Source organism: Python bivittatus, unplaced genomic scaffold (genome assembly GCF_059951505.1).
Source record: "Python bivittatus isolate LINGU-HERP-01145 unplaced genomic scaffold, Pbiv_v1 ctg000960_np1212, whole genome shotgun sequence".
Taxonomy (NCBI): domain Eukaryota; kingdom Metazoa; phylum Chordata; class Lepidosauria; order Squamata; family Pythonidae; genus Python; species Python bivittatus.
The window spans coordinates 9,127,794-9,150,322 of NW_028277124.1; the positions used below are offsets into that span (position 1 = coordinate 9,127,794).

Below are 22,529 nucleotides of genomic sequence, written 5' to 3' on the forward strand. Positions count from 1 at the left end.
CATTCCTTTCCACTTAGCTGAGTGCTATAGTTTTAAAAAATCAAAAGGATGTAGATCTGGCCTCAATTTGGCAGGGGGGGAGCTTGTACACACAAAGGTGGATCACTTCTCCTATTCTTCCTGGACAAGCCTGAACCAAATTCTGACTGGGATTATGTACCCAAATATCAGAACTTACTTCTGCTCTATCTGGACAAACTAGCACTACTTGTCCAAGCAAAACCTGTCTGATGGCTTACACACACCAACTTGGATTTCTGATTGTACTTGCTTCCATTCTGCCTTGACATGCTGGCAGCCATGTTAGCCATTATAGGTTCCAGTTTGTGTATGGAGGCCTCATGCCAAGTGGAGCTGGATCACTATCAGAATTTGCTCCTGCACAACCTGAACAAGCCAGCAGCAAAATCAGAATGTTGCTGCTTTAAAGAGAAAATATCATTCTAAAACAGCATTTCTCAACATCAGCATCTGTAAGATGTGTGGACTTTAACTCCCAGAATTCCCCAGCCAGCATGGGGAAATGCAAATCTGTGCTTCCAATTAAAAATTGGATGGATTATTTCCAATGAAAAGTTTCATGTTATGAAATTGCAAGATTCTGTCATTGTTTTATTTTAGATAAATTAACATTTAATTATTAAAAGTAAATGGTGTATGTACATATTGATTGATTGATTGCCCAGCCCTAACCCCAATGAAATTGTTTTATTCATGGTGGGGACGTCACCCAAGGTATAAGAATTCCTGACTTAAGATATTGGACTAGGGTCAGGAAGGCTCAGATACAAATCCACCCTTAGCCTTGCATATTTACCAGATGTCTTTAGGTCAGTAACTATCTCTAAGCCCAAAAGACCACACAGGTTTATTTTTATAGAGAAAAACTGAAAGTGGAAATTTCTGGGGAAAGAGGGGAATATAACTTAAATGCATAATCAAAGCCAACCTGTAACAATTACTTGGGAGGCTAGCTTACATGCAATATGATGGTTTGTTGAGCAAAGGGAAGTAAATGGGAATAATCCCACACTCTCAGTCTCTTTCTCTGTGCTTGCATTATATTGAAAGTGTTAAGAAAAAACTCTTAGTATCAATATATACTATACATTGCCAATGTTTTTATAGTCGAGAGAAGAGAGTAGAAAGCAGGCTCTTGCAGCAAAAAGAGAGAAGAGGAAGGAGAAGAGGAAGAAGAAGAAAGAAGAACAGAAACGAAAACAAGAGGAAGATGAGGAACACAAACCAAAGGAAACGCTAGAACTTCAAGAAGATGAAGAGGAAAATGATGATGATGATGATGGTGAGGGACTCAATTCATACTCTGTTTAAATCATAAATGGCATTCTGATATTGATGGACTGCAATTCCAAACATTTTCCATCCATCAACTGAGAGCCAAACATTGAGTTTATAATTTAAACATTTGGTTTAAATTATGTATTCTTAAATGTACCCACATACCCTAAAATGCAAATGGCACGTTCATTAGAATAGGAAAGTATGTCTTTTGCATCACATTGCTTGCTAAACTGTCACCAGTAGTACAATGTATTTCTCATATTTTTTATTGTAACAGCTCATCCAGGTCTGTCAGGTAGAGATTTTTTGCTGTCTTAAATAATTATTTTCCTATTTGTGTGATACTGCCTTCTCAGGATACTCATGACCTGATCAAATTTTTATATGGCCATAGTGTCTGGAAACCACCATAGCCTATCTTTGTGTAGTATGAGTGAAGTGAATCCTTGCTGCAGCTCCCCTGAAATTCTTAAGGACAAAGAGATGCTAGAGCAGCTTCCCATTATTGGACTAAGATAAAAAATAAACCCAGATAATGCTTTTTTCTTCCTGTTACTCAGCTGTACCTCTTGCCTTAAATTTTCTGGCTTGTTTAATTCTCACTTCCAGTAATATAAAACATTTTTAATTATCAATTTTCAGATTTGTAAACTTTTAACTTGTTTACAGTTTGTTACTCTACACATATGTTGGTTTTCTGTTAAAAATAAAACCAAGAAGCAGCTTCTTAAATAACAAGTTTTCAAAAAATGACCTTTATGCCATCCGTTTCCATTCAAACTGGTATAAGTGAAGATCCCCCGAAGTCCATTGAATTCTTGTGACTATAAGGACATATCCATGTAGTTTACTCACAACAGTTTAGGAGTGGTTTGCCATTGCCATATTTTGGGGTGTTTGTTTTTCAAATTACGAAAGTTAGTAACTTCTCCCATCCAGTTATTAACCAAGTCCAGTCTGGTTTAGCTTTTTCAGGATCAGGCACCAGGATCTTAAGAGCCTGGATTAAACTAGAGAAAAATATTCCACTTTGGACATTGTAGTACAAAACAATAGAGTCTGAATTATTTTTCTAAATAATCACTGTTCTGACTAGTAAATGTCTAAACTTTTATAATTTGCTTGTTTTAGTTGATTCAGAAATTCCTTTAGAGCCTCCAAGTGCAACTACTACAACTACTATTGGAATATCTGCAACTTCAGCTACTTTTACAAATGCTTTTGGCAAGAAGAGGGCCAATGTGATAACAACTCCCAGCACAAATAGAAAAAATAAGAAGAATAAAACTAAGGACACTCCTCAAAATGTCCAGATAATTTTGCCAGATCAGCATATAACTCTAGCACAGCAAAAAGCAGATAAAAACAAGATCAATGGTGAGCCAAGAGGTGGTAGTGCTGGTGGGAATAGTGATTCTGACAACTTAGACAGCACGGATTGCAATAGTGAAAGTAGCAGTGGTGGCAAAAGCCAAGAACTGAACTTCACTATGGACACACACTCTTCAGGTGATAGGCGATATGCCTCAGTACTGCTCCCTTCTCAGGAAGATAAGACTAACTCCTCAGTTTCCAAAGTGCAAACCAGGTACGTTATGTATCTTATTTTCTTGTCACTTCATTAATGACTTTCTCCTGCTAGCTTCAACCCATACCATACCACTTCCCCCCTCCCCTCTCTGATAACTAATTGAAGTTTTGAGTGCTAGAAGTGAAACCGTTTAAACATTATAGGTCCCAAAATGTTGATTGTGGGATTTAACTTTGCCAGTTCTCTCTGATTATAAACAAAGCAAAAGTGATGGTTGACTAACAAAGACAAGATGTGGAAAGGATATCCATTTTGACTTGAAGAAGAGAGAGAGAGAGATGATGATGATGATGATTATTATTATTATTAATCCTGTGGGACTTCCAGATCCAGACAGACAGGCAGGTACTGGCCAATCAACCAGACATCGTGGTAGTAGACAAAGACCAGAAGACAGCAGTAGTGATAGATGTAGCAGTGCCAAGTGACAGCAACATCAGGAAGAAGGAGCATGAGAAGCTGGAGAAGTACCAGGGCCTGAAGGAGGAAATAGAGAGGATGTGGAAAGTAAAGGCCAAAGTGGTCCCAGTGGTGGTAGGAGCATTCAGGGCTGTGACTCCTAAGCTGGGAGAATGGCTCCAACAGATCCTAGGAACAACATCAGAGCTCTCTGTCCAGAAGAGTGCAGTACTAGGAACAGCTAAGATACTGCGCAGAACCCTCAAACTCCCAGGCCTCTGGTAGAGGACCCGAGATTGAGGAAGACATGTACTACCCATAGGGGTGAGGGGAATTTTTTTCTATAATTATTGTTGTTGTTGTTGATGTTATTGTTATTCAGCCAAGTTTTTACCTGACTCTGAGGTTTTTGTTATCTTCCATTTCAATCCAATATTTTCATTTGAGGAACAAATTAAGAAAAACACTCTTCTTCTCTAATATAAGACAGAGGCACACTTTTGTTGGATTTGGCCTAGTAAGCATTATATTTAACCTTTGCTGCATTATGCTAATACTGAGGTTCCGAAACGTTCTCCATTCATAGCATCCTTAAGCATCTCATAATTTTTTCACTGCACCCTGCAGTTTCGTTCAGTGTCCGACAGATGTTGAGTATTGCTGGGTTTCCCTTGAGATTTTAAATATCCTGTGGCGCCCCTGTAAATTCACTGTAGTGCTCTGGAGCATTGCACTACAAGGGTAGGAACCACAGTGCTTTTTTTAAAAAATAAATTTATTAAAGATTATAATTGCAATAGTAAAAACTAATACAAACTAAAAGAAAGAAGAGTAAAAAGAAGGAATAGAAAGTGCAAAGGAAAAGAAAACAGAGAGAGAGTGAGAGAGGACTTCCAACCTTAATCACAAGTATAAACAATTTTAGTAACTTTTCACCTCCTTGTAATTTACAGCCAATGATCCTCCATCCCATGTCCCATCTCTTATCTATAAACAAATCCATAAAGCATCATCATTTCAGTCCTGGTGTCAGCAAAAGTCCATTAGGGATTGCCAGAAATAACAACATACTTAACAATCTTAATCTTTAGTCCATTCAAGTAATGTTGTAGAACTTGATTTCTTTTAATTTCTTTTTTATTCCTTCTCACAAGATTCATCTGAGCTTTAACAAACCCCTTTTGTAAATCCAATATAAAAGAATTATCCAGGTCACTCTCTTGGTTTATTATTTGTAATTCCCTTTTGATTTTTAAAGCATCAACCAATTTTTTTTGTATGTCCAAATGAACCATCTTTTTCCATGTCATTCTTGTAGCCTGTCATTTGTAGATCCACTGTCAACTCCTCTGTCTTGTCAGATAAAACTTCTTCTTCTGCCATTTCTTCCAAAACATCTTTTGGACACAATCTTTCCATAGAAGTAAACATCAGTATTGTCATTGTTGATATTAACTTCTGATTCGATTTTTCAAAAGTAACCTTCGGTATTTCCAATGTTATAATATTTTGTGTCATTCTGTAGCTGTTAATCAGGTTTATGTATTCTTCTCCTTTAATTAAAATCATTAGTTCCCTTTAGTGTCCAATTTTAAAAATTGTTTATCTCTTTTATGTCTTAGAAGAAATTCAAAACAAGTCAACTTTCCCACGGAAAGGATTCTTTATAAATAATTCCAAAAACTTATTTCAAATTTATCTGGACCCTTAATTCATTTATAACTTTTTAAAATCAAAGTCTTAATTAGCTTTTTGCTGTTAATTTCAATTTTTTTAAGTTTTTAAGCTTGTAGTTAAAAGTTTCTTTCATTAAGGATTGAAAACAGACTCACCTGGTGTTTCAGACTTGTCGATCCAAAGGTTTCTAATAGCTGAAAAGTAGTTAATAAGCAATTTCTAATGTGATTAGAAAATTATGCGAGCCCAGTGTCCTTTCAAAGGCACTGACAGCAGTTTGAGCAAGATGGGTATTCCCTCATCTCCCAGAGCTCTGAACCCACCAGAGACCATTCTCTTGTAGTCTCCTCATGAGGAGCAATTATCTGGAGCACTTGCGGGCAATCTCCCATCCTCTCTTTGCCCAGAGAGATTTGAAGAGCCAGTCTATTCACCGGCTCTTCGCCATGGTCATTGGCTCCTCTTTTTGCGGAGCTGTCTTCAGTCCACCATTTTTTCCTCCAGAAGTCCAGGAACCACAGCACTAATAGCTTTTGATATGATTTTTTTTTTAAATCTACACTTAACCTTTGTTTTACTTTGTTTTACAGATGTTGCCTGACATAAAAATGTATTTACAGTTAAATTTCTTGCATTCCTGTCTGAAATACATTTGTAATGAAAAGCCAGAATATGATATAATAAAAATCAATTTTGATCACAGATCTCATCACTTATTTGGTGATGGGATACTTGATTACTTAAGATTCTGATTTCTTTCATATTTTCCTGTGGTATTCAACCACTGTGCTACGCTTTCTACAATTTCAGAGCTATTGAATGCTTATGCCCATTTTAAAAGCTCTATTAGATGTTGCTAAAGAATCTGGGGGGAACCATTCTTTATTCCATCAATATCTATGACAGTATGCAGTCTTTATGAAATCTAGATTCCTTCATGCTCTTCATCTTAAATATATAAATGCTCAGGCTACCATATCTGGGCTGCAGAAATCCAAACACTCACTGAATGGCAGCAAAGATGTATGGAAAGCTCTTAAATTTATTTCCATGTAATGGCGGCCTGAGATTTTATAGCTCATATACAGTAGCAAAATGACACTTTGGCAATCTGATTCTTGCCTCTTCCTCTTCAACTTGATGCCAGTTTTGAAAGACTAACTCTTCTTCTGTTATTATGTGAAAGCACATCACCTTCTATTCTCATGAGACTATCCTATGCCTCCTGCACAAAGGGACTATTGAACTCTTAGCAGACAATTGCTTGGCAGAATTTTTTTTTTCTTTTAGATATTTCAAAATCCCTCCAAAGATGTTATTTTTCAGCCAACACTGAATTTCCACAAAACAAGCTTTACTGAAAACCTTGCAAGCATGGCCTTCTGCAAAATTTTGAGGGAGGGATGTAAAGCTGCAATGTTATATTACAGTTTTTAGAGGTATCTTACAGTCTTTCCCCATGGGATATATTTGATAATGATTTTGATATATCACATTGTTTAGAAATGCTTTAGTGATTTGCTCAGTATTAATCCTCTGGCATATTAACCAGTGTCGCTGTAATCTTTCTGTTATATTGATTCAGTTGATGCCTAGGCAATTTGAATTGATGGCTACTTAATCTAGTAAAATTTTCACTGTCAAAAGTCTAATTTTTGAGAGCAGTCATTTCTGCTTAGTATATCAGTGATTTTTGTACTCCTGATTGTTATAATTGATTTGATACCTCTAATGTACCTCTAAATCATATTTTCTTTTCTTCTTTAAGATTTTTACTTTTCATCCAGGATAGGTTATGATGTTTGGTGTTCTTTCCTCAACTTTCCATTCTTTTAGAGAAATATCTTCAAAATTTGGATGTGCAGCAGTCATTCATGTTCTATCTGAATGCTTTTGTGCAAATCACATTGAATTTCCATCTCCATGAATATCTTTGCTATTGCTTTCTCACTTCCCATCAGTAAATTTTAAAAAGAGTAATATTGGTGATTGCATATAGTACTCATTAATAACACTGCATCTTGCAGCTTCATTTAGCAGATATTTGGTGAGAATGTTGTTGAAATTGAGGGTTTTTTTAACTTGTGGTTTGTGCAAAACAGCCATTTCATCATAGCCTGACTCCATGTTAGTGCCTCAAAGTCTGTGTCATTTGTCATGTCTCTTTTGGTCAGTCAGTACTTACTGCAGTGCTGTCTGAGAGTTCCTGTTCTCCCTACAGCAGATAAACTTTCTAGGTAACCATAAATGTCGTATATAGGCAGAACAGAGGAAAAGAGGCTGCTTAATTGAAACTTTTTTTAATGGTCATCTGGGCAAACATCCAGTCCTCCATCCTACTTCACCACAGGTTCTTTGCTGATTGATTTGTCATTACTAGGGCTACTGTGCCAGTTAGTAACTACATAGTAGGTAGAAAGAGCCCTTCCTGCATGTGCCCTTGGTGGTAGAAAAATCTCAGCTTTAGAATATTCCACAATAGAGCTCTTCACGGGAGAAGTAATCTCTGTGTGTAATTGCACAAATGATCACTTGAAGAAGGAAAGGTAGAGGTAAGCAGTTTTATTGTGTGTAAACAGACCTTTTCTAAAGCTTAGTTACAGTTAATTATTACATTATCTTTATGTTTAGAGTTGAAGGAGACGCTAATTCAAGCCTAACAACAAATTATAAATCTGTATCCTTGCCTCTGACATCTCCAAATATAAAGTTGAATCTGACTAGTCCAAAAAGAGGCCAAAAGAGAGAAGAAGGATGGAAAGAAGTAGTGAGAAGGTATGTTTTCAGCTTCATGAAATGCAAGTCTTGCGGGAGTGTGTTATTTCATGTTGGTTGCATATTAGCTCAGTTTCTCCTGCTAGTGGGTAAACATAGAACATATACTTGGAACTGTAAGCTCAGTCACCTCTATATTGGACCAATGTCCCTTCTGGCTAGCCAGAGATTCCTAGGAGGTAGCATGAGTGAGTTATCTGGACCCTTTTCAGTCTGGTTTCAGGCCTGGGTATTGATCACTTAGGATGACCCCTGGCAGGAGCAGAACAGGGGTGGTGCATCCATCTTTGCTCTCCTTGACCTCTCAGCAGCCTTGAGTGGATTACAGCAATGCATGGGTCTTCTCTTGAAGAATATCTGGAAGCTGCAGGTGTTTCAGAATACCGTTGCATGGGCAGTTATGAGTGCACTTTGGTACATGCATGTTACAGTTCTGTTCAGTGAGTTGCATTGGCCTTCAGTGTGCTCCTGGGTGCAATTCAAGGTGCTCGTTTTAATTTAAGTCAGATTTATTAATTTCATGCTTCATATGCTGGGTTTGTCAGATTTATGTTGCAGCTTTTTGTACAGTAGTTACTGTAAACATGATTTATTCTTAAATTAGCATATAACTAGAGAATGTGTGGAACTACTTGCTATTTTTCTGTTGGCATACTATTTTCCCAGTAATTAGCCTAAGAATGCTATGAACTCTTTTTTTAGTTCTTAAAAATGGGAGGCTTGGATCTCTTATTATTATTATTACTATTACTTTATCATGCCCTTTTCTGTTGTTGTTAATTTAGTGAACTCAAGGCAGTGAATATACGTAATACTCCTGCCTCCTGTTTTCCCCACAACAACCACCTTGTGAGGTTTGTTGGGCTGAGAGAATGACTGGCCCAAAGTCACCCAGCCAGCTTTCAGGCCTGTATCTGGGTTTTGGGATTAAAACCTGTAGCTTTTTTTCTTTCTTGCCTATGAAACTGCATTTTTTATTACTTGACAGGCAAGTGGGCAGAGTTTTGAAAGACACATCTCCTAGCAACACTCTACAGTCAACACCAGTTGAGCAATTTCAGTTGCAAAGAGGAGGACGCTGTTGTTCAGGAGCAAAAAGGTATACTGGGGTGCACTCAAGTTAAAATTGTATATTGGGGTGAACGGAGAGTTAAGAATACTTAAATATAAAGTTATGACTGAAATCTTGATGCTGTTTAGAGCCATAGTAATTATTGCAGTGGGGATTGTGAAGGGACTGATAAGTCACTGTATGAAAATTAAGGAGAGTAAGAATTTGGAATCCCTATGAGGAGCAGTTGGGCATTTTAACTTTTATAGCTGATGGAAACTTTGAATGATTGAGAAAAATATCATATTCTTAAAAAACTGAAATGAGTAAATGATCAGAGCAAAATATAATTTTTAAATGAGTGAAAGTAATATGAATATGTTTTAGTTTTGAGAGTAAGGTTTAAGAATTCTTGTTGCTGGCTGAGGCATGGAAAAAATAGGTAATCTAAGTGGCTTACAGCATTGTAATTGTGCAAATAATTCACTGAAATATATCTACTGTGATTTGCAATTTCAAAATTTGTGTTTCCAGTTTGGTAGTAAACCTGTCAGAAACTTCAGAGAATAAGAAAAATCTTGGTCTGGAATGCAGAGGCACAACTAGTCTCTGAAAATCTTTTAGAATTCTTGAATCACAAGGGCCATTTAAGCCATAAAGTCTAACCAACATCAACATCAGAATGTAGGCTAAACCATCCCTGACAAAAATCTACCCTGCCTCTTCCCTGTCTATCCTGAACACATCCAACAACTAGGAGTCTGCCACCTCTCTAGATAACTAGTTCCATTTTGGATTTGCTCTTATCACTAGAAAGTTTACCTAGCATTCAGTCAAAATATATAACTTAGAAATATTTCTTGACTTAAGTCCTGGGGCATTAAGGATCAAGCTGTGGCATTCTCTTACTTGAAGAGTGCTATCAAATTCCTCTTCAGTTGTATTTTTGCAGCTTCCTTGGTTACCGATCCCCTGATCATTGTTCTTGTCCCACATAACCATATAGAAAAGCAGTAATATTATGTAGGTATTTCACAGCTGTAAGGCTTTCAGAGTTCCAAATTATGTGGTACATCACTATTTAAATTTGGTTTAAAATTACGGTAAGTATGGAATTTGATCATTAGCTGTAAAGATCCTGGCTAGGGGACAGAAGAAGAGAAGTGAGATGAGCTACTTTTGTAAAGTTCAGTAACTTAAGTGTGAGTTAACTTTAGTAACAGTCACCTAAAAAAACCTCAAATTAACTGAAAATTCACTTCCCCTGAACAGCCTATAGAAACACCTTTGATACTAACTATTAAGGGGGGGAAAAGAGCAATGCTTCAAGTTTTGTTGTGTAAGATTGAGATGTTTAACAGATCTTCCAGTCTCCCCTCCCCCTAATTGTGCATTTATCTATAATGCAGAATTTATTTAAATCTCTTAAAAATAAAGCCTGTCAACCATCATATTTGCAACCTTTAATATTTAGGTCAAAAAAGCTGTCTGTTCCAGCATCAGTTGTATCTCGAATAATGGGAAGAGGTGGGTGCAATATCACAGCAATTCAGGATGTCACGGGTGCTCACATTGACGTGGACAAGCAAAAAGATAAAAATGGAGAGAGAATGATCACCATAAGGTAGAGTTCATAAGATCTTGATTTGTTTTTCAAGTGGATTAAGTTGCACTGAACAACTTAAGTCGTGTTCTACAAATGACATAACTTTCTCTGTTTCAGGGGTGGAACAGAATCAACAAGATATGCAGTACAACTTATTAATGCCCTTATTCAAGATCCTGCTAAGGAACTGGAAGATTTAATTCCTAAAACTCATATAAGAACACCTGTTTCCAGCACTAAATCAATCCATACCAATTTTTCATCTGGCGTCAGTGCTGCTTCAGCTTCAAACAAAAACTCATTTTCTCTTGGAGCTTCATCTCTTGTCACCTCTCAGTCATCAACACTATCTACTTTCCAGTCTGCTAACAAATTAAGCAAAAGTGTCCCAGCAAATGTGCGCTCATCTTTTCCAGTCTCTCTACCTTTAGCTTATTCCCATCCTCACTTTGCTTTATTGGCTGCTCAAACTATGCAACAAATTCGACACCCTCGTTTACCTATGGCTCAGTTTGGAGGAACATTTTCAACCTCTCCAAATACTTGGGGACCATTCCCAGTGAGGCCAGTTAATCCAGGCAGCACAAATAGCTCTCCAAAGCATAACAGTTCAAATCGCATAGGTAACCAGAATGGTAGTATTTTACAGTCTGAAACTACAGGTTTAGCTTCTAGCAGTCCTGGTAGTGTCTCTTCAGCAGTTCCATCCTCTCAGCCACTTTGTATGACAAATAATCGGACTCCATCATCAGTCAGGAAGCAGCTGTTTGCTTGCATTCCTAAAACAAGTACCATGACAACAGCAATCTCAACTGTGACAACAACATGTAGCACACTGCCTTCACCTTCTCCTGCACATGAAAATACCGGGCATGTTCCCACTACATTTCTACTCTCTAATGTTCCACAGGCACAGCAATCTGCACTTAAAACAGATGCTATTCCTCCTGTCTCAGTACCCAAAGAAAAGGCATCAGCGCCAGAACAATCTGTTAGCATTGCATGTGTGCCGTCATCAGTTGCTGCTAGCAGCAGTATCACATCTTGCAGCAGTTCAGGAGTCCTAGACTCATGCACATCCAGCAGTCCTGCACCTCCAGATAATGTCCCGAATGAAACACTGCCAGCTAATATGTCTGACTTAAGTCCTCCTATAGCTATGCCTTTTTCTTCAAGTTCAGAATCCACTCCATTAAGTTTATCATCGCCTAGATCGGTTGCTTCGGAAAATCAGGACAATGGTAACTTACCTCAGTTAGCTGTACCAGCACCACGTGTTTCTCACAGAATGCAGCCTAGAGGTTCTTTTTATTCAATGGTACCAAATGCAAATCTCCATCAAGAAACCCAATCTGTTTTTGTTACAAATGCCGTACCGTTAACACCTTCTCAAGGTCCATCTACTACCGTTCACTTGTCGTCACCCATGAACATTATGAATGCTTCTCAGATGCATATTAATCCAGCAAACAAATCCTTGCCTCCTACCTTTGGGCCAGCAACGCTCTTTAATCACTTTAGCAGTCTTTTTGATAGTAACCAGATGCCGGCTAACCAAGGATGGGGAGACTGCTCACTGTCGACACGAGCAGCGGCAGATCAATCTTTCACTGTCCAATCTACTTTCTTGAGTAACTCTGTATTGGGGCACATGGAAAGTGTACATCCTGATAACTCAAAGGCTCCAGGATTCCGGCCTCCTTCTCAGAGAGTTTCCACAAGTCCTGTAGGTAAGTTGCTAAGTTTCTGTATGAAAAAGGAAAAGAAAGTTAGTGGTCTTTGCAGTGCAACTGAAACTATTTGCAGAAAATTATATGTGTCATCCTGAGCCAAAGAAACATGGAAACAGCTATTATCCTGGGTCTTTAGCTACTTTTATCTGGTTGATATAATAGCATTTAAGGTGATTTAATTTAATTTGAGGATCTGGGAATTAAGTTGAAACAAAATAGTAAATCAAGTAATTCCCATGAAATGATGAAAAATTTGACTTGTTTCAGAGTTTGCTTAAATCTTTTTAGATTTGTATCTAACCTTGCTGTTGCCTCTTTCAGTCTGATTGTCATTCTCTACTTACACAATGTGTGATTACTGTAAATCAGCCTCCCTCAAACTAGAGCTGTGTTGAATTACAACCCTTACAATTCCTAGGAAGCATCACTCAATGGTTGCAGCAATAGTTTTAATCCAACTTGTCTAGCTTGGGGAAGGCTGCTGTGAGGCTGTTTTCCTGTTGAAGTAGAGTTTTGAAATGGAAAAAAAAAGTCGTCTCTAAGGGAGGAAAAAAATCTGCTGAACCGTTGCTGGCAAGCACATATATCATGTCTATCTGAGACCTGCAAGAAAAAGTTGCTCCATGAAGTGCTTTCATTCACTCCACTGATCATTCAGCCATACTCTGCCTGAACTGTATTCCCCTTCTGTGTGGTTTTCCATATTTTACACACACATATTCCCTCAGTAGTTAACAATCCTCTTGTGGAAGAATTATCATTTTGATTAGATGCATTGGAAATGGAAAAATGTGCCCTTGGAAGTTTTCCTTAGAACTGTATCCCCAGCAATCACAGTACCTTTTGACTAAGTCTCTGAAAATTAGTTTGTGTAAGCTTTCTAAAAGTACAGTGTATTTTCTTTTGTGGAACTTCTAGAGTATTTTTTCTTTCTTATGAATGGAACTTTATGTCCATTTATATCCTTATGATATAGGTTCAGTGATAGCTGTATTTATGAGCAAATACAACTGTATCATCTTTTACAGTGTATAGACTGGGAACTGAACCATAGTCATCTACTTACCTGTTAGGTTGGAATTTTTTCATGTTACATACCTGTAACAAGTTCTTGCTTACACATTAATGTGATAACATGCTACTAGAACCTGGCTGTATGAAGTCTTACGTGTGTTTCTGTGAATGATTTTTCTGTGCTATTTGCTTTTTGTGCAGGATTATTCCAGATGAATATCATAATATAAGGATGATAGGGTTTCTTAGAATTTCAGGAGAGAAAAGCTCAGATATTTCATTAAATTCTAACTTCTCATTTGAACATATGTATAATATTAATTTCTGTGCTCTATCAAAAGCACTTGATTTGCTGTCTATGGCTTTTCCATTCTCGTGTTGCTTTGAAAATTCCCTGTTTAACCTAAATATCCCCTTGAAAAGTGATTCAAAAGAACTGGATTGTTTGTTTATTACATTTATAGACCACCAAATCCTAAGGACTCTTGGGAGTTTACAAGAAAAATACACAAGAAGCAATATACAGTACATAAATATGTACAAATAAAATGTTTACAAATTAATGAAAACAGAATAAATGTAAATTAAGCAAACTATAAACAAACCCAAGATGGAATCAGGGTCAAAATGCCCTCCATAAGAGCGGTTTTGAGCAGCTTCTGGGCAGCAGTTTTCTGGGAGGCCATTCCAAAGGAGCAGCACTGCCAAGCCTTGGTCCCCCTCATCTCTCTAAAGTAGGGTAATAGTGTCTCCTAGTTAGATCAAACTGGTTCAACCAATCCAATTCTGGTTGTTGTTGTTTATTGACTGTGAATTGTTCAGAAATCGTAAGTGCATCTAGATATTCAAGTTTATTCCTGAATAGATTTTCATTCAGAAGGTTGTAGAATTGAAACATTTTGAGGCTGAAAGCTCCATCCACATGCCCAAGGATGTAGCTTCTACAGTTCAGTTTTCTAAAACATTCAGTTTTCTAAAACCAGTAGAGTTGCCAGTTTCTACAGTTAGAGAAATAAAAATGTGTGCAGGGTTGTGGGTTTCTTATGTGAATGCACAGGTTACCACTCTTTTGTGGTTTGTCTTCCTTCTTTGTGGTCTAATGTATATTACACATATGGATGAATAACAAGCTACACTTTCTGGCAGGGACAGATGTGTTACATGAGAATATTGTTTTTGCATATGATTTATTAGCTTGAACTCAGAGGTCTAGTCAGTAGTAACAGATAAATGTTGATGGTTGTGATTGTATTGCTTTCCTAATCTGACATATCAGAACTCTTTGCATGAACTCCTTTGTAACCAAAACCAGTAGAAATCCTCATAGTAATGATAGATTGTTTGATGAAATAAGTGAATGGTATTAGTCAGCTACCATGCTGTCCTTTGTGAAGAAGTCAGAGAATTGTTCTTATAACCTGAATAGCATAAAAGAAAAAGTTGTGATAGAAAGAACAATTTGATCTAAGTAGAAAGGCAGAAATCTTGGCGTATTTAGTAGGAAAAGAAAAACTCAGTTATGTGGTGGTAAAGATGTGGGTAAAACAGTATGTAAAAGGCAGCTTCTGCTTCTGGCCTTTTTCCCCATGAAATTTCAAAAATAGACTTGCACAGTCTGCATCTACTTTACTTGCCCACCTAAACTAAATAACAGCTACCAGTGCATCAATAAACAAAGTTTGATAGCAGTTTAGAAGACTTTGTCTATTAACATGTTCAAGACTACAGAAATACTCCACAGAAGTGGCTGTATGATTCTTGGAGGACATAGGTTACAGAAACCCTTCAGAAAGTGCTTAGCAAAGAGGATAACTAACAGAGATAAGCCTGTGATTTAAAAGTAGAATGTTGCTAGATTGTGCTGCTTTTGCAGGCAGAAACTTGTAAGGGCCTCCACTTCAATTAGGTGTCAAGCAGAGACATTAAGTACTGTATAAAGAGCAAATACACAGGATAGTTTGTATCTCACCCACATTTTAGGTAGGTCCTGTGTAGGGTGTTCCTTCTGAAAGCTTCCCTAGTTCACAGGTTTTCTCTGTGGAGTCTCAACGGTGACTGTCATGAATTCTCCCATTGAGTCCTTGGCAACTTGTTCAGTTAAGTCATTTAAAACTGTGTTTCCAGCCAGAAAGTGTTTGAATTGTTTGTGGGGAGTGGGGTATTTTCCACATGGCTAAAGTTGTCCTGCTTCCTAACCTTTCTTTCATGCCAAAGCTGAATTTCACTCTTCTCAATTATCCTATTTCCAAGAATGTGGTTGTTATAGGCTATATATACATTGAATCCTGTTTAGATAGGGCACCAGAGTTTAGGAAATCTGAACCAATGTTTATAATTTTACCAGGAACGTCAGGGAACACTAAGATTTCCACGTCTGTTTTTTCTAGGCAATTAACTGCATGCATAGTCCGTCCTTGTTAAGTCGTGGACAAATAGCCATCAGTGGTTATTACTGCTTATATACTTAGAAAAGCAGCAACTATAGCTGCCTTCCAAGGTAATTTTTCTTTTGGAGACATTTAGGGAGTGCTTCCTTGGTTCCAAAATATCTGTCTTAAGCTTCACAGGGGGCATTTGGACTCCCCATTGTTCTTCCAAGATTAGCTTCAAGAAAAGTGTGGAGAGAGAAGGTTTCTGCCATAGTTGTACATCTACAGATAAGACATTTGGGGGTTGTCCTGGATTTTTTTTCCTTTGAGCCCATCTACTCTTTCTTAAGTTTTGCCAGATATCTTCAGACTCCCTGTGTAGTCATGTTTTTGAGATAGAATTTTTTTAGAAGAATTTGACAGCGGGGTTGAGGGGCTGTCTTGCTTTTCCAGTCTGATTATTGGAGGCAGGATGGCTCCTTCCACTGAAGAGGCAATTGTGGACCGTGCCTACTCTTTCCAGGAGAAGATACCCTGAATGTGAAATGCCCCCTGTGAGACTCAGAAAATAGAATTTCACAGTAAGTCCAAATATCTGTTTTGTTGTTTACCCTTCAGTGGCTATAGGGGTGGTAGTGATATTACTGAAGGCAGTGGTTCCAAAAATGTTCAATTCATTTTTAAAGTATTTTTTTTTAATGAGGGGTGTGTGGGTGTGCTTTAAAATAGGAATTAGATGTTTTAAACCTTGAGGAAGCTTACCATATATTTTACCACACTGTCATCAAGAAAAAGAAAGAGAGGGAGGGAGGAAGAGAAAGAAAGAAAAAGGAAGGAAGGAAGGAAGGAAGGAAGGAAGGAAGGAAGGAAGGAAGGAAGGAAGGAAGGAAGGAAGGAAGGAAGGAAGGAAGGAAGGAAGGAAGAAAGAAAGAAAGAAAGAAAGAAAGAAAGAAAGAAAGAAAGAAAGAAAGAAAGAAAGAAAGAAAGAAAGAAAGAAAGAAAGAAAGAGAGAAAATTAGTGACTTACCACAGACTTTTGTCAGCTTGCTCTTGGAGGATTTGAGGTGGACTGGCAAGTCACATGTGGGCCATGAGTTACCCACCTTATATAGATTAGTATAGATTGTTTTCTATTCATGCTTTATAGGAGAGCTGTGTTAATCTGTGGTGACAAAGGAATCAGGAAGAGTCTGGTAGCACCTTTTCCAACTAACAAACTTTATTAGAAGGCATAAGCTCCATGACCATAAATAAATAAATATGATTTGTTAGTTGGAAAAGGTGCTACCAGACTACGTCATGCTTAAGACAGTCATATTCTGTATTGTTGTAAACACAGTTAGGATTGCCCTGGGTGAGATTAGGGATTGCAGGAAGCCCTCAGAAATGTTGATGAAATGTCAGCAGAACCACTGAAGACTTATGAAAGCTAGGAGGATATGGTTTCTTTCAGATGCAAAGAGTAACCAATCACTGATATAAGGAGAAAGTACAGTAATCCTTAAAAATGGACATGTAAAGCAACTACTATATATTCTTGACATTATGGCAAGGATAATACTTTACAGAGCTGTGGGAATCAGTAATGACCTAATCGGATGGAAATATAAAAATAGGCAAGGTCTCTTGAGATCTCTAGAAGCAAACTTTTCCTGTAATACTACAGGAATATTGTTACTAACCAAATACTAACCAATATTTACTATCAGAACCTAGTGATTTTGTGATGGTCCTGATAAACCTGCAGTGGAGAGCTTTCACGGTTTTGCCCAACAGAGGGACCTAATGGTATAACCACAGTGAAATCATTCCAATTTGCAGGAAGTGTTTGTAATAACATGAAGCTTTGTTGATTATATAGACTGCACTATACCATGCAAGAGATTCCAGAGACATTCAGAAAAACTTCCACTCCACTTTCAAAACTTTACCACAGATGCATGAAAATCTATTAAGCTGTTCCATTTATACTATATTGCATTTTAGATATGTCTGGTGTCCATGGATCTATCTTATCTCAAAGTTTATTTGAGTGTTATGTCTAGTTTACCTTAGTCAGAACTTTGAGGTTTTTTCCCTCACCTTTTGGCATGAAATCTTTGATCTGGATCATGGAAGTTACATTTCTTATTTCTGAAGTGGAACTATATTTTAAAGTTTTCAGTTTTCTTATTCAGCAGACTAAGCCATTTGAACCTATGATAAACCATTCTTTGTTCAGTATGAAGTGTTTTTAGTAATAGTAATCAATTTTGATTGCTAAATCAGTGAACCCTGTGCTGACCCCCTTTATCACATCTGTCATCAAGCTGAACTTCCTTTCCAGAAATTGGATTTCTCTTCCATATCACCCAAGAAATTGTCCTTCTCACATTGTACAGGTGACATACAGTAAAAGACAGATCAAACCTTTTTGCATCTCATAACATTTCTGTATCGTGATTGTCCCACACTGGAAAACTAATTTCTACCTATTTTTTTTCCTTTGGTTATGGACACAGACCACCAGCTTATCTGCTGACACATTTGTTCCTTCTGTGTAAGCTTAAGGGCCATTCAAGGGCAGCTTTTATATATGCTAGCTTTGCCAGAGGTGTATCACCATAATACATCTGCTTGGCAACTGTATGGTCTTTTCCATCTTCCTTCATTTAGCACTATTGTTTAGCTGTCCATACAAGAACTACTATTTCCGTTGACAGAGACATTTGTTCTGTGATCTTATTATAGATTCCTTTATGTAAGCTTGCTATCCTCTCGTGTGTGATCCTCAGAGACCATGAAAAATAATCACAAGTTACTTCCCAATAACTCTAGTTCTTTAACCAGTCTCTGCATTCTCACAGTCCTTGCTACAGTGGTCAGTTGGTTATCTTTACACCTCCATATCAGTATTGGAACTGAAATATTTGGTATGCCTCAGGGTCCTGCCAGAATTTTAGAACATTCCTCAATATTGGTATGTGCAGGCACAAGCCCTTATGTGTGAACCCATGTTATTTTAGTAGCACAAACTAAACCATGAGAGGACAGACAGCAAGAAAAAACGGTAGGAATGAATTCTTTCATCATATCAAAATGGAGGTCCTCTTTGTAGAAAGTGCTCAGTATTTCATTTCCAGTTGGGTGTGAGAGGCACACAGATAATCCTAATTATTGTTCCTAAAATCTAATAGGCCCTGATTAATTTAAGTCATATTTCATGTATATGTGTTTATAGTGTGTGTGCTTAATGTAGCACACACAGACTTTCTTTTTGAATCACAGTGCTTTTAATAATGTGTAATGAAGTGAATGTATCCATATAGGAATCAAGGTAAAGAAAGCTTATGTACACAACATTCCCCAACTAAGCTAGTTGTAAATCATATAAAGGAGAATTGCGGTATTAATTTGAAGTCTTTCTACCATTCACCTTGTGCTCATATGCAGATAATAAATCAGCAGAACAAACAGCAAACTCTGCTGAAAAGCACTTTTACTCATTAGCCATTTAGGGATTATTTGTGTCTGGTTTAATATGCAAGCAAAATATCTTAGTCACATATTAATTATACTTAGCCTATCCAGGGACCTGAAGGTGTAGTTTTCTGGGTTATTTCTAGGTTGGGGTCCATTCCAAATATTATATTTCCATTTATAGGGGAAATCTAAAAACTTGTATTCTGATGCAACTGCCCTTGTCATTCTTCTCTTCAAAAGGAAAATGAAATAGTATTTCTTTTGCTTCAATATTTAGATGGTTTGCAAGCTTAATTTTGGACCACCACACCAAATTCCTGTTTTAAATAGCCGTACTAAAATGATGTTGGAAGTTGGGAAATGGCTTTCCAGTACATCTAGAATTGCATCAAGCTCTTGCCATCAATCAGGGTCTGTAGGTCTTCTGGTTCTTGGGAGTGAATAAACAATGATAGTTAAAGAAAGCCTCCTCTCAATCCAGAGTTTCACCACTGGAAAGTGAGCAGAGAAGTGTAATTTAATTTATATGGATTCTGAATTCCATTTCCAATTTACTAGAATGGACAAACCACTTTGTGGACATCATATAGAAGTCATATTGATTGTAGTAAACCCCAGCAAATATATTTAATCATGAGGAAATAATCTTGTACGCCCAGGCTACCATCTCACTGTTGGTTATGTGTGGTTTTTCAGCTTGTGCCCTCGCACCACCTCAAGATCACTCCTGCAAAATCTGATGACAAAATGGCCTATTTCTATCAGTGCAATTTTGACTCTTTCTTTTTCCCTTCAGGTATTAAGGTAGCTTGGAAGGCCTCCTGTTCCCATTTCTGCTGTTAATCCCCCTTTCCCAAAGGCCAGACAATACGGCCACATTCCTTGCAGCTGTCAAAGCACCCTAGATGACTTCGGTGGTCCTTTAGGAGGTTGGAGGCTGAGTTTTGCAGCCCCCAGCCTCTGAAATATTGCCTGCTGTACAATAGCCAGAAATGTGATTTTGTGCTGATCTTTCTCCATATTTACTCTATAGGCTAATTATTAACTTGTTAATGTAGACTGACAAATGTGAATGTGTAAAGGTATTAGTTGGATCTAGCTAATATTACTGTCCCACTATGAAGAAGATTTTAAATTGCAAGTTGCATATACTTTTGCCTTCTCAAGATCAATGATTATATTAACATTTTGACTACAAACTTGATAATGCCAGTTATTCTTTGTATCTTAACTTACCATGTACAGTTTTATTTTATATACATATATTTCCTTTTCCATCTTAAATGTAGCTATGAGGGGTACAGTATTGTGGTAATAAATAATTCAGAGCAGGATGCTTCTTACAGATCTTTCTAAAAGCCCCCTAAATAATTCAACATATATATTTAATTAAATTAAAATTAAAATATCTTAGAGAGTTATGTTGTGTCCTCTGAATATTTTTTCCTGAACTTCTTCATATAAGTTATACAACAGGTAACATAATCTCGATCTCTGGAATTATTTTCTCAGATATACTTGTACTAATTTTAGATTTCCCTTCTCTAGATCCATCCAGCAACTCCTCAAATTCCTCTTCAGCACCTATGGCAGGTTTTTCTGCAAACATTCAAGGAGCACGAGTTTATCTTCAAGGACCTGTTGGGACTCCCAGTTTTAACAGGCAACATTTTTCTCCCCATCCTTGGACAAGCGCTACAAATTCATGTAGGAGCTTTGGCAGTTTGTCTAATTCAAATTCGGTGTCTGTTCATATAACCCTTTTGCTAACTCTGTGATTTTGTTTGATTGATGAGGGAAACTGGCAGTTGAAAGAGAGAAGATTACTAAATTGAGTTAAACTATTATCCTTAAGTCCAAACTGCACATGACGCTGAACAGCTAAGATGAAGGATTGTTTCAGTTTTTCCCCCTAGTATTTTCTGCCATACATAATTTCTTCCCTGCAGTAAAATAAGGGATGGCACATTAGTCCTCTCATACTGGTTGCTCCAGTAGTAACTTACAAATTTGAGGGAAGGTTCCATAAAATCGCAGATCACTTTTAGTTTTTAAAGCTTTAATTATCCTGCAAAAAAGGATAATTTAAATAAATTAAATTTATCCTTTAATTATTCTTACAAAGAGAATATTTAAATAAAGGACACTAATATTTAAGATTAAAGTTATACACTGAACCTTTAACCTATGAATTGAATCGTAATTATTAACATTCTAATCAGATATTCTTGTCACTGAAGTTTTCAGAGCTGTATAATCAGAGATATAATAACTGGTGAATCTGAGGGAATCCCCAACTTGTCAGCCTCTTCTTCCTTATTCTCCTGTTTTTGTTCAGTTGTTATCCACTGACAAATCACAGAAAAGGAGAGGTTGAAACCTCATATCATCATACCTTGCACAATCTTGAAGAATAGGTGCGAATGCAGAGAAGAGGAAGGTTGTCTATGCTTGCTTGGCCTACAGCCCCGTCTGATGCTGGCACTGAAATTAAATTGAAACTTGGGTTCCGGCATAAAGGCTATCCACCCTTGAAACAAATCTTACAACTTTATTGACTAATAAAGACTGTTTTGACAATGAATTGCATTATGGAGGCCTTTTCCATCCATTAAGCAGTATATCTTTATGTCTGCTGCATTAGATTTTTTTGTTTGTTTGTTTCTCTCAAAATGCTTCGGTAATAGCAACAGTCATAAAATACAGATTTTTCCCATAGGGGGAACATTAACTATCCTAGCTAAGCCTTCATATTTAATAAAGCAAGAGAACTGTTTTTCCATCAGGTGAATCACCTATTCCATCAGTTTCCTCGGGATCATCTTCTCCTCTTTCAGCTGCATCTGCACCTTCTAATCTGGGGCAGCCAAAATCAGGGAGCACAAGTCAAGATCGGAAGGTGCCACCACCTATTGGAACAGAACGACTTGCTAGAATCAGGCAAGGAGGTTCTGTCACTCCTACCCCCTTGGGAAGCAACTTCACAGCTCCTGTAGGACACAGTGGGATCTGGTCATTTGGCGTTAACAATGTTTCAGGTGAGATTATTTTTAAGAGAAAGAGAAAACTGATTTGTGGAATAATACATGGAGAACCAGAAATATTTGAGGATTTTGAGCTTTTTCTGTATACCACTGTGCAATACTGTAAAGATGTTAAGCATCTTGCAGGGCTTGACAATATTCATTTGCACTATCTCTTTCCAAGTATGAACAAGATTCTCTTTCCAAGTATGAACAAGATGGTAAAAACGTTCCATAAAGGAATAAAGGAGTGTTCCTCAGGAAAAGAGCTAGTAAGATGGTTAAAGAAGTGGAAGTGTAAAAAAGTAAGCTTGCTTAAGAAGTTTGCGCACAACAGAAGATGACACAAGGAAGAAGTCTTTGGGAGATGGAAGGGAAGCCACATTTGGAATAAGCAAAACAGGCAAAAGAATAAATAGGGTAAAAAGACATTTCTGGAAGGACTATGTGGCAGGGTAGATGAATAGCCCCTCTTAGCAGAAGGTTAACTGTAATGGAATCTGAGAGCTATTGGGGGAAATATGGCA

The 22,529-nt window shown here is 37.4% G+C and overlaps 1 protein-coding gene across 4 annotated transcripts in view; it reads left to right on the forward strand.

The window, feature by feature from the left end:
* ANKHD1 (ankyrin repeat and KH domain containing 1) overlaps nt 1-22,529 on the forward strand; it is a 124,180-nt gene that overhangs the window by 99,331 nt on the left and 2,320 nt on the right. For 3 of the 4 annotated variants that reach the window (XM_088131544.1, XM_088131545.1, XM_088131548.1), the window contains 8 exons: nt 1,129-1,303; nt 2,434-2,890; nt 7,601-7,744; nt 8,733-8,843; nt 10,270-10,419; nt 10,519-12,131; nt 20,528-20,686; nt 21,766-22,017. In XM_088131544.1, the coding sequence (XP_087987670.1) occupies nt 1,129-1,303; nt 2,434-2,890; nt 7,601-7,744; nt 8,733-8,843; nt 10,270-10,419; nt 10,519-12,131; nt 20,528-20,686; nt 21,766-22,017 (3,061 nt within the window). The remainder of the gene's footprint in view (nt 1-1,128; nt 1,304-2,433; nt 2,891-7,600; nt 7,745-8,732; nt 8,844-10,269; nt 10,420-10,518; nt 12,132-20,527; nt 20,687-21,765; nt 22,018-22,529) is intronic. The other variant, XM_088131547.1, reaches the window with a different exon arrangement.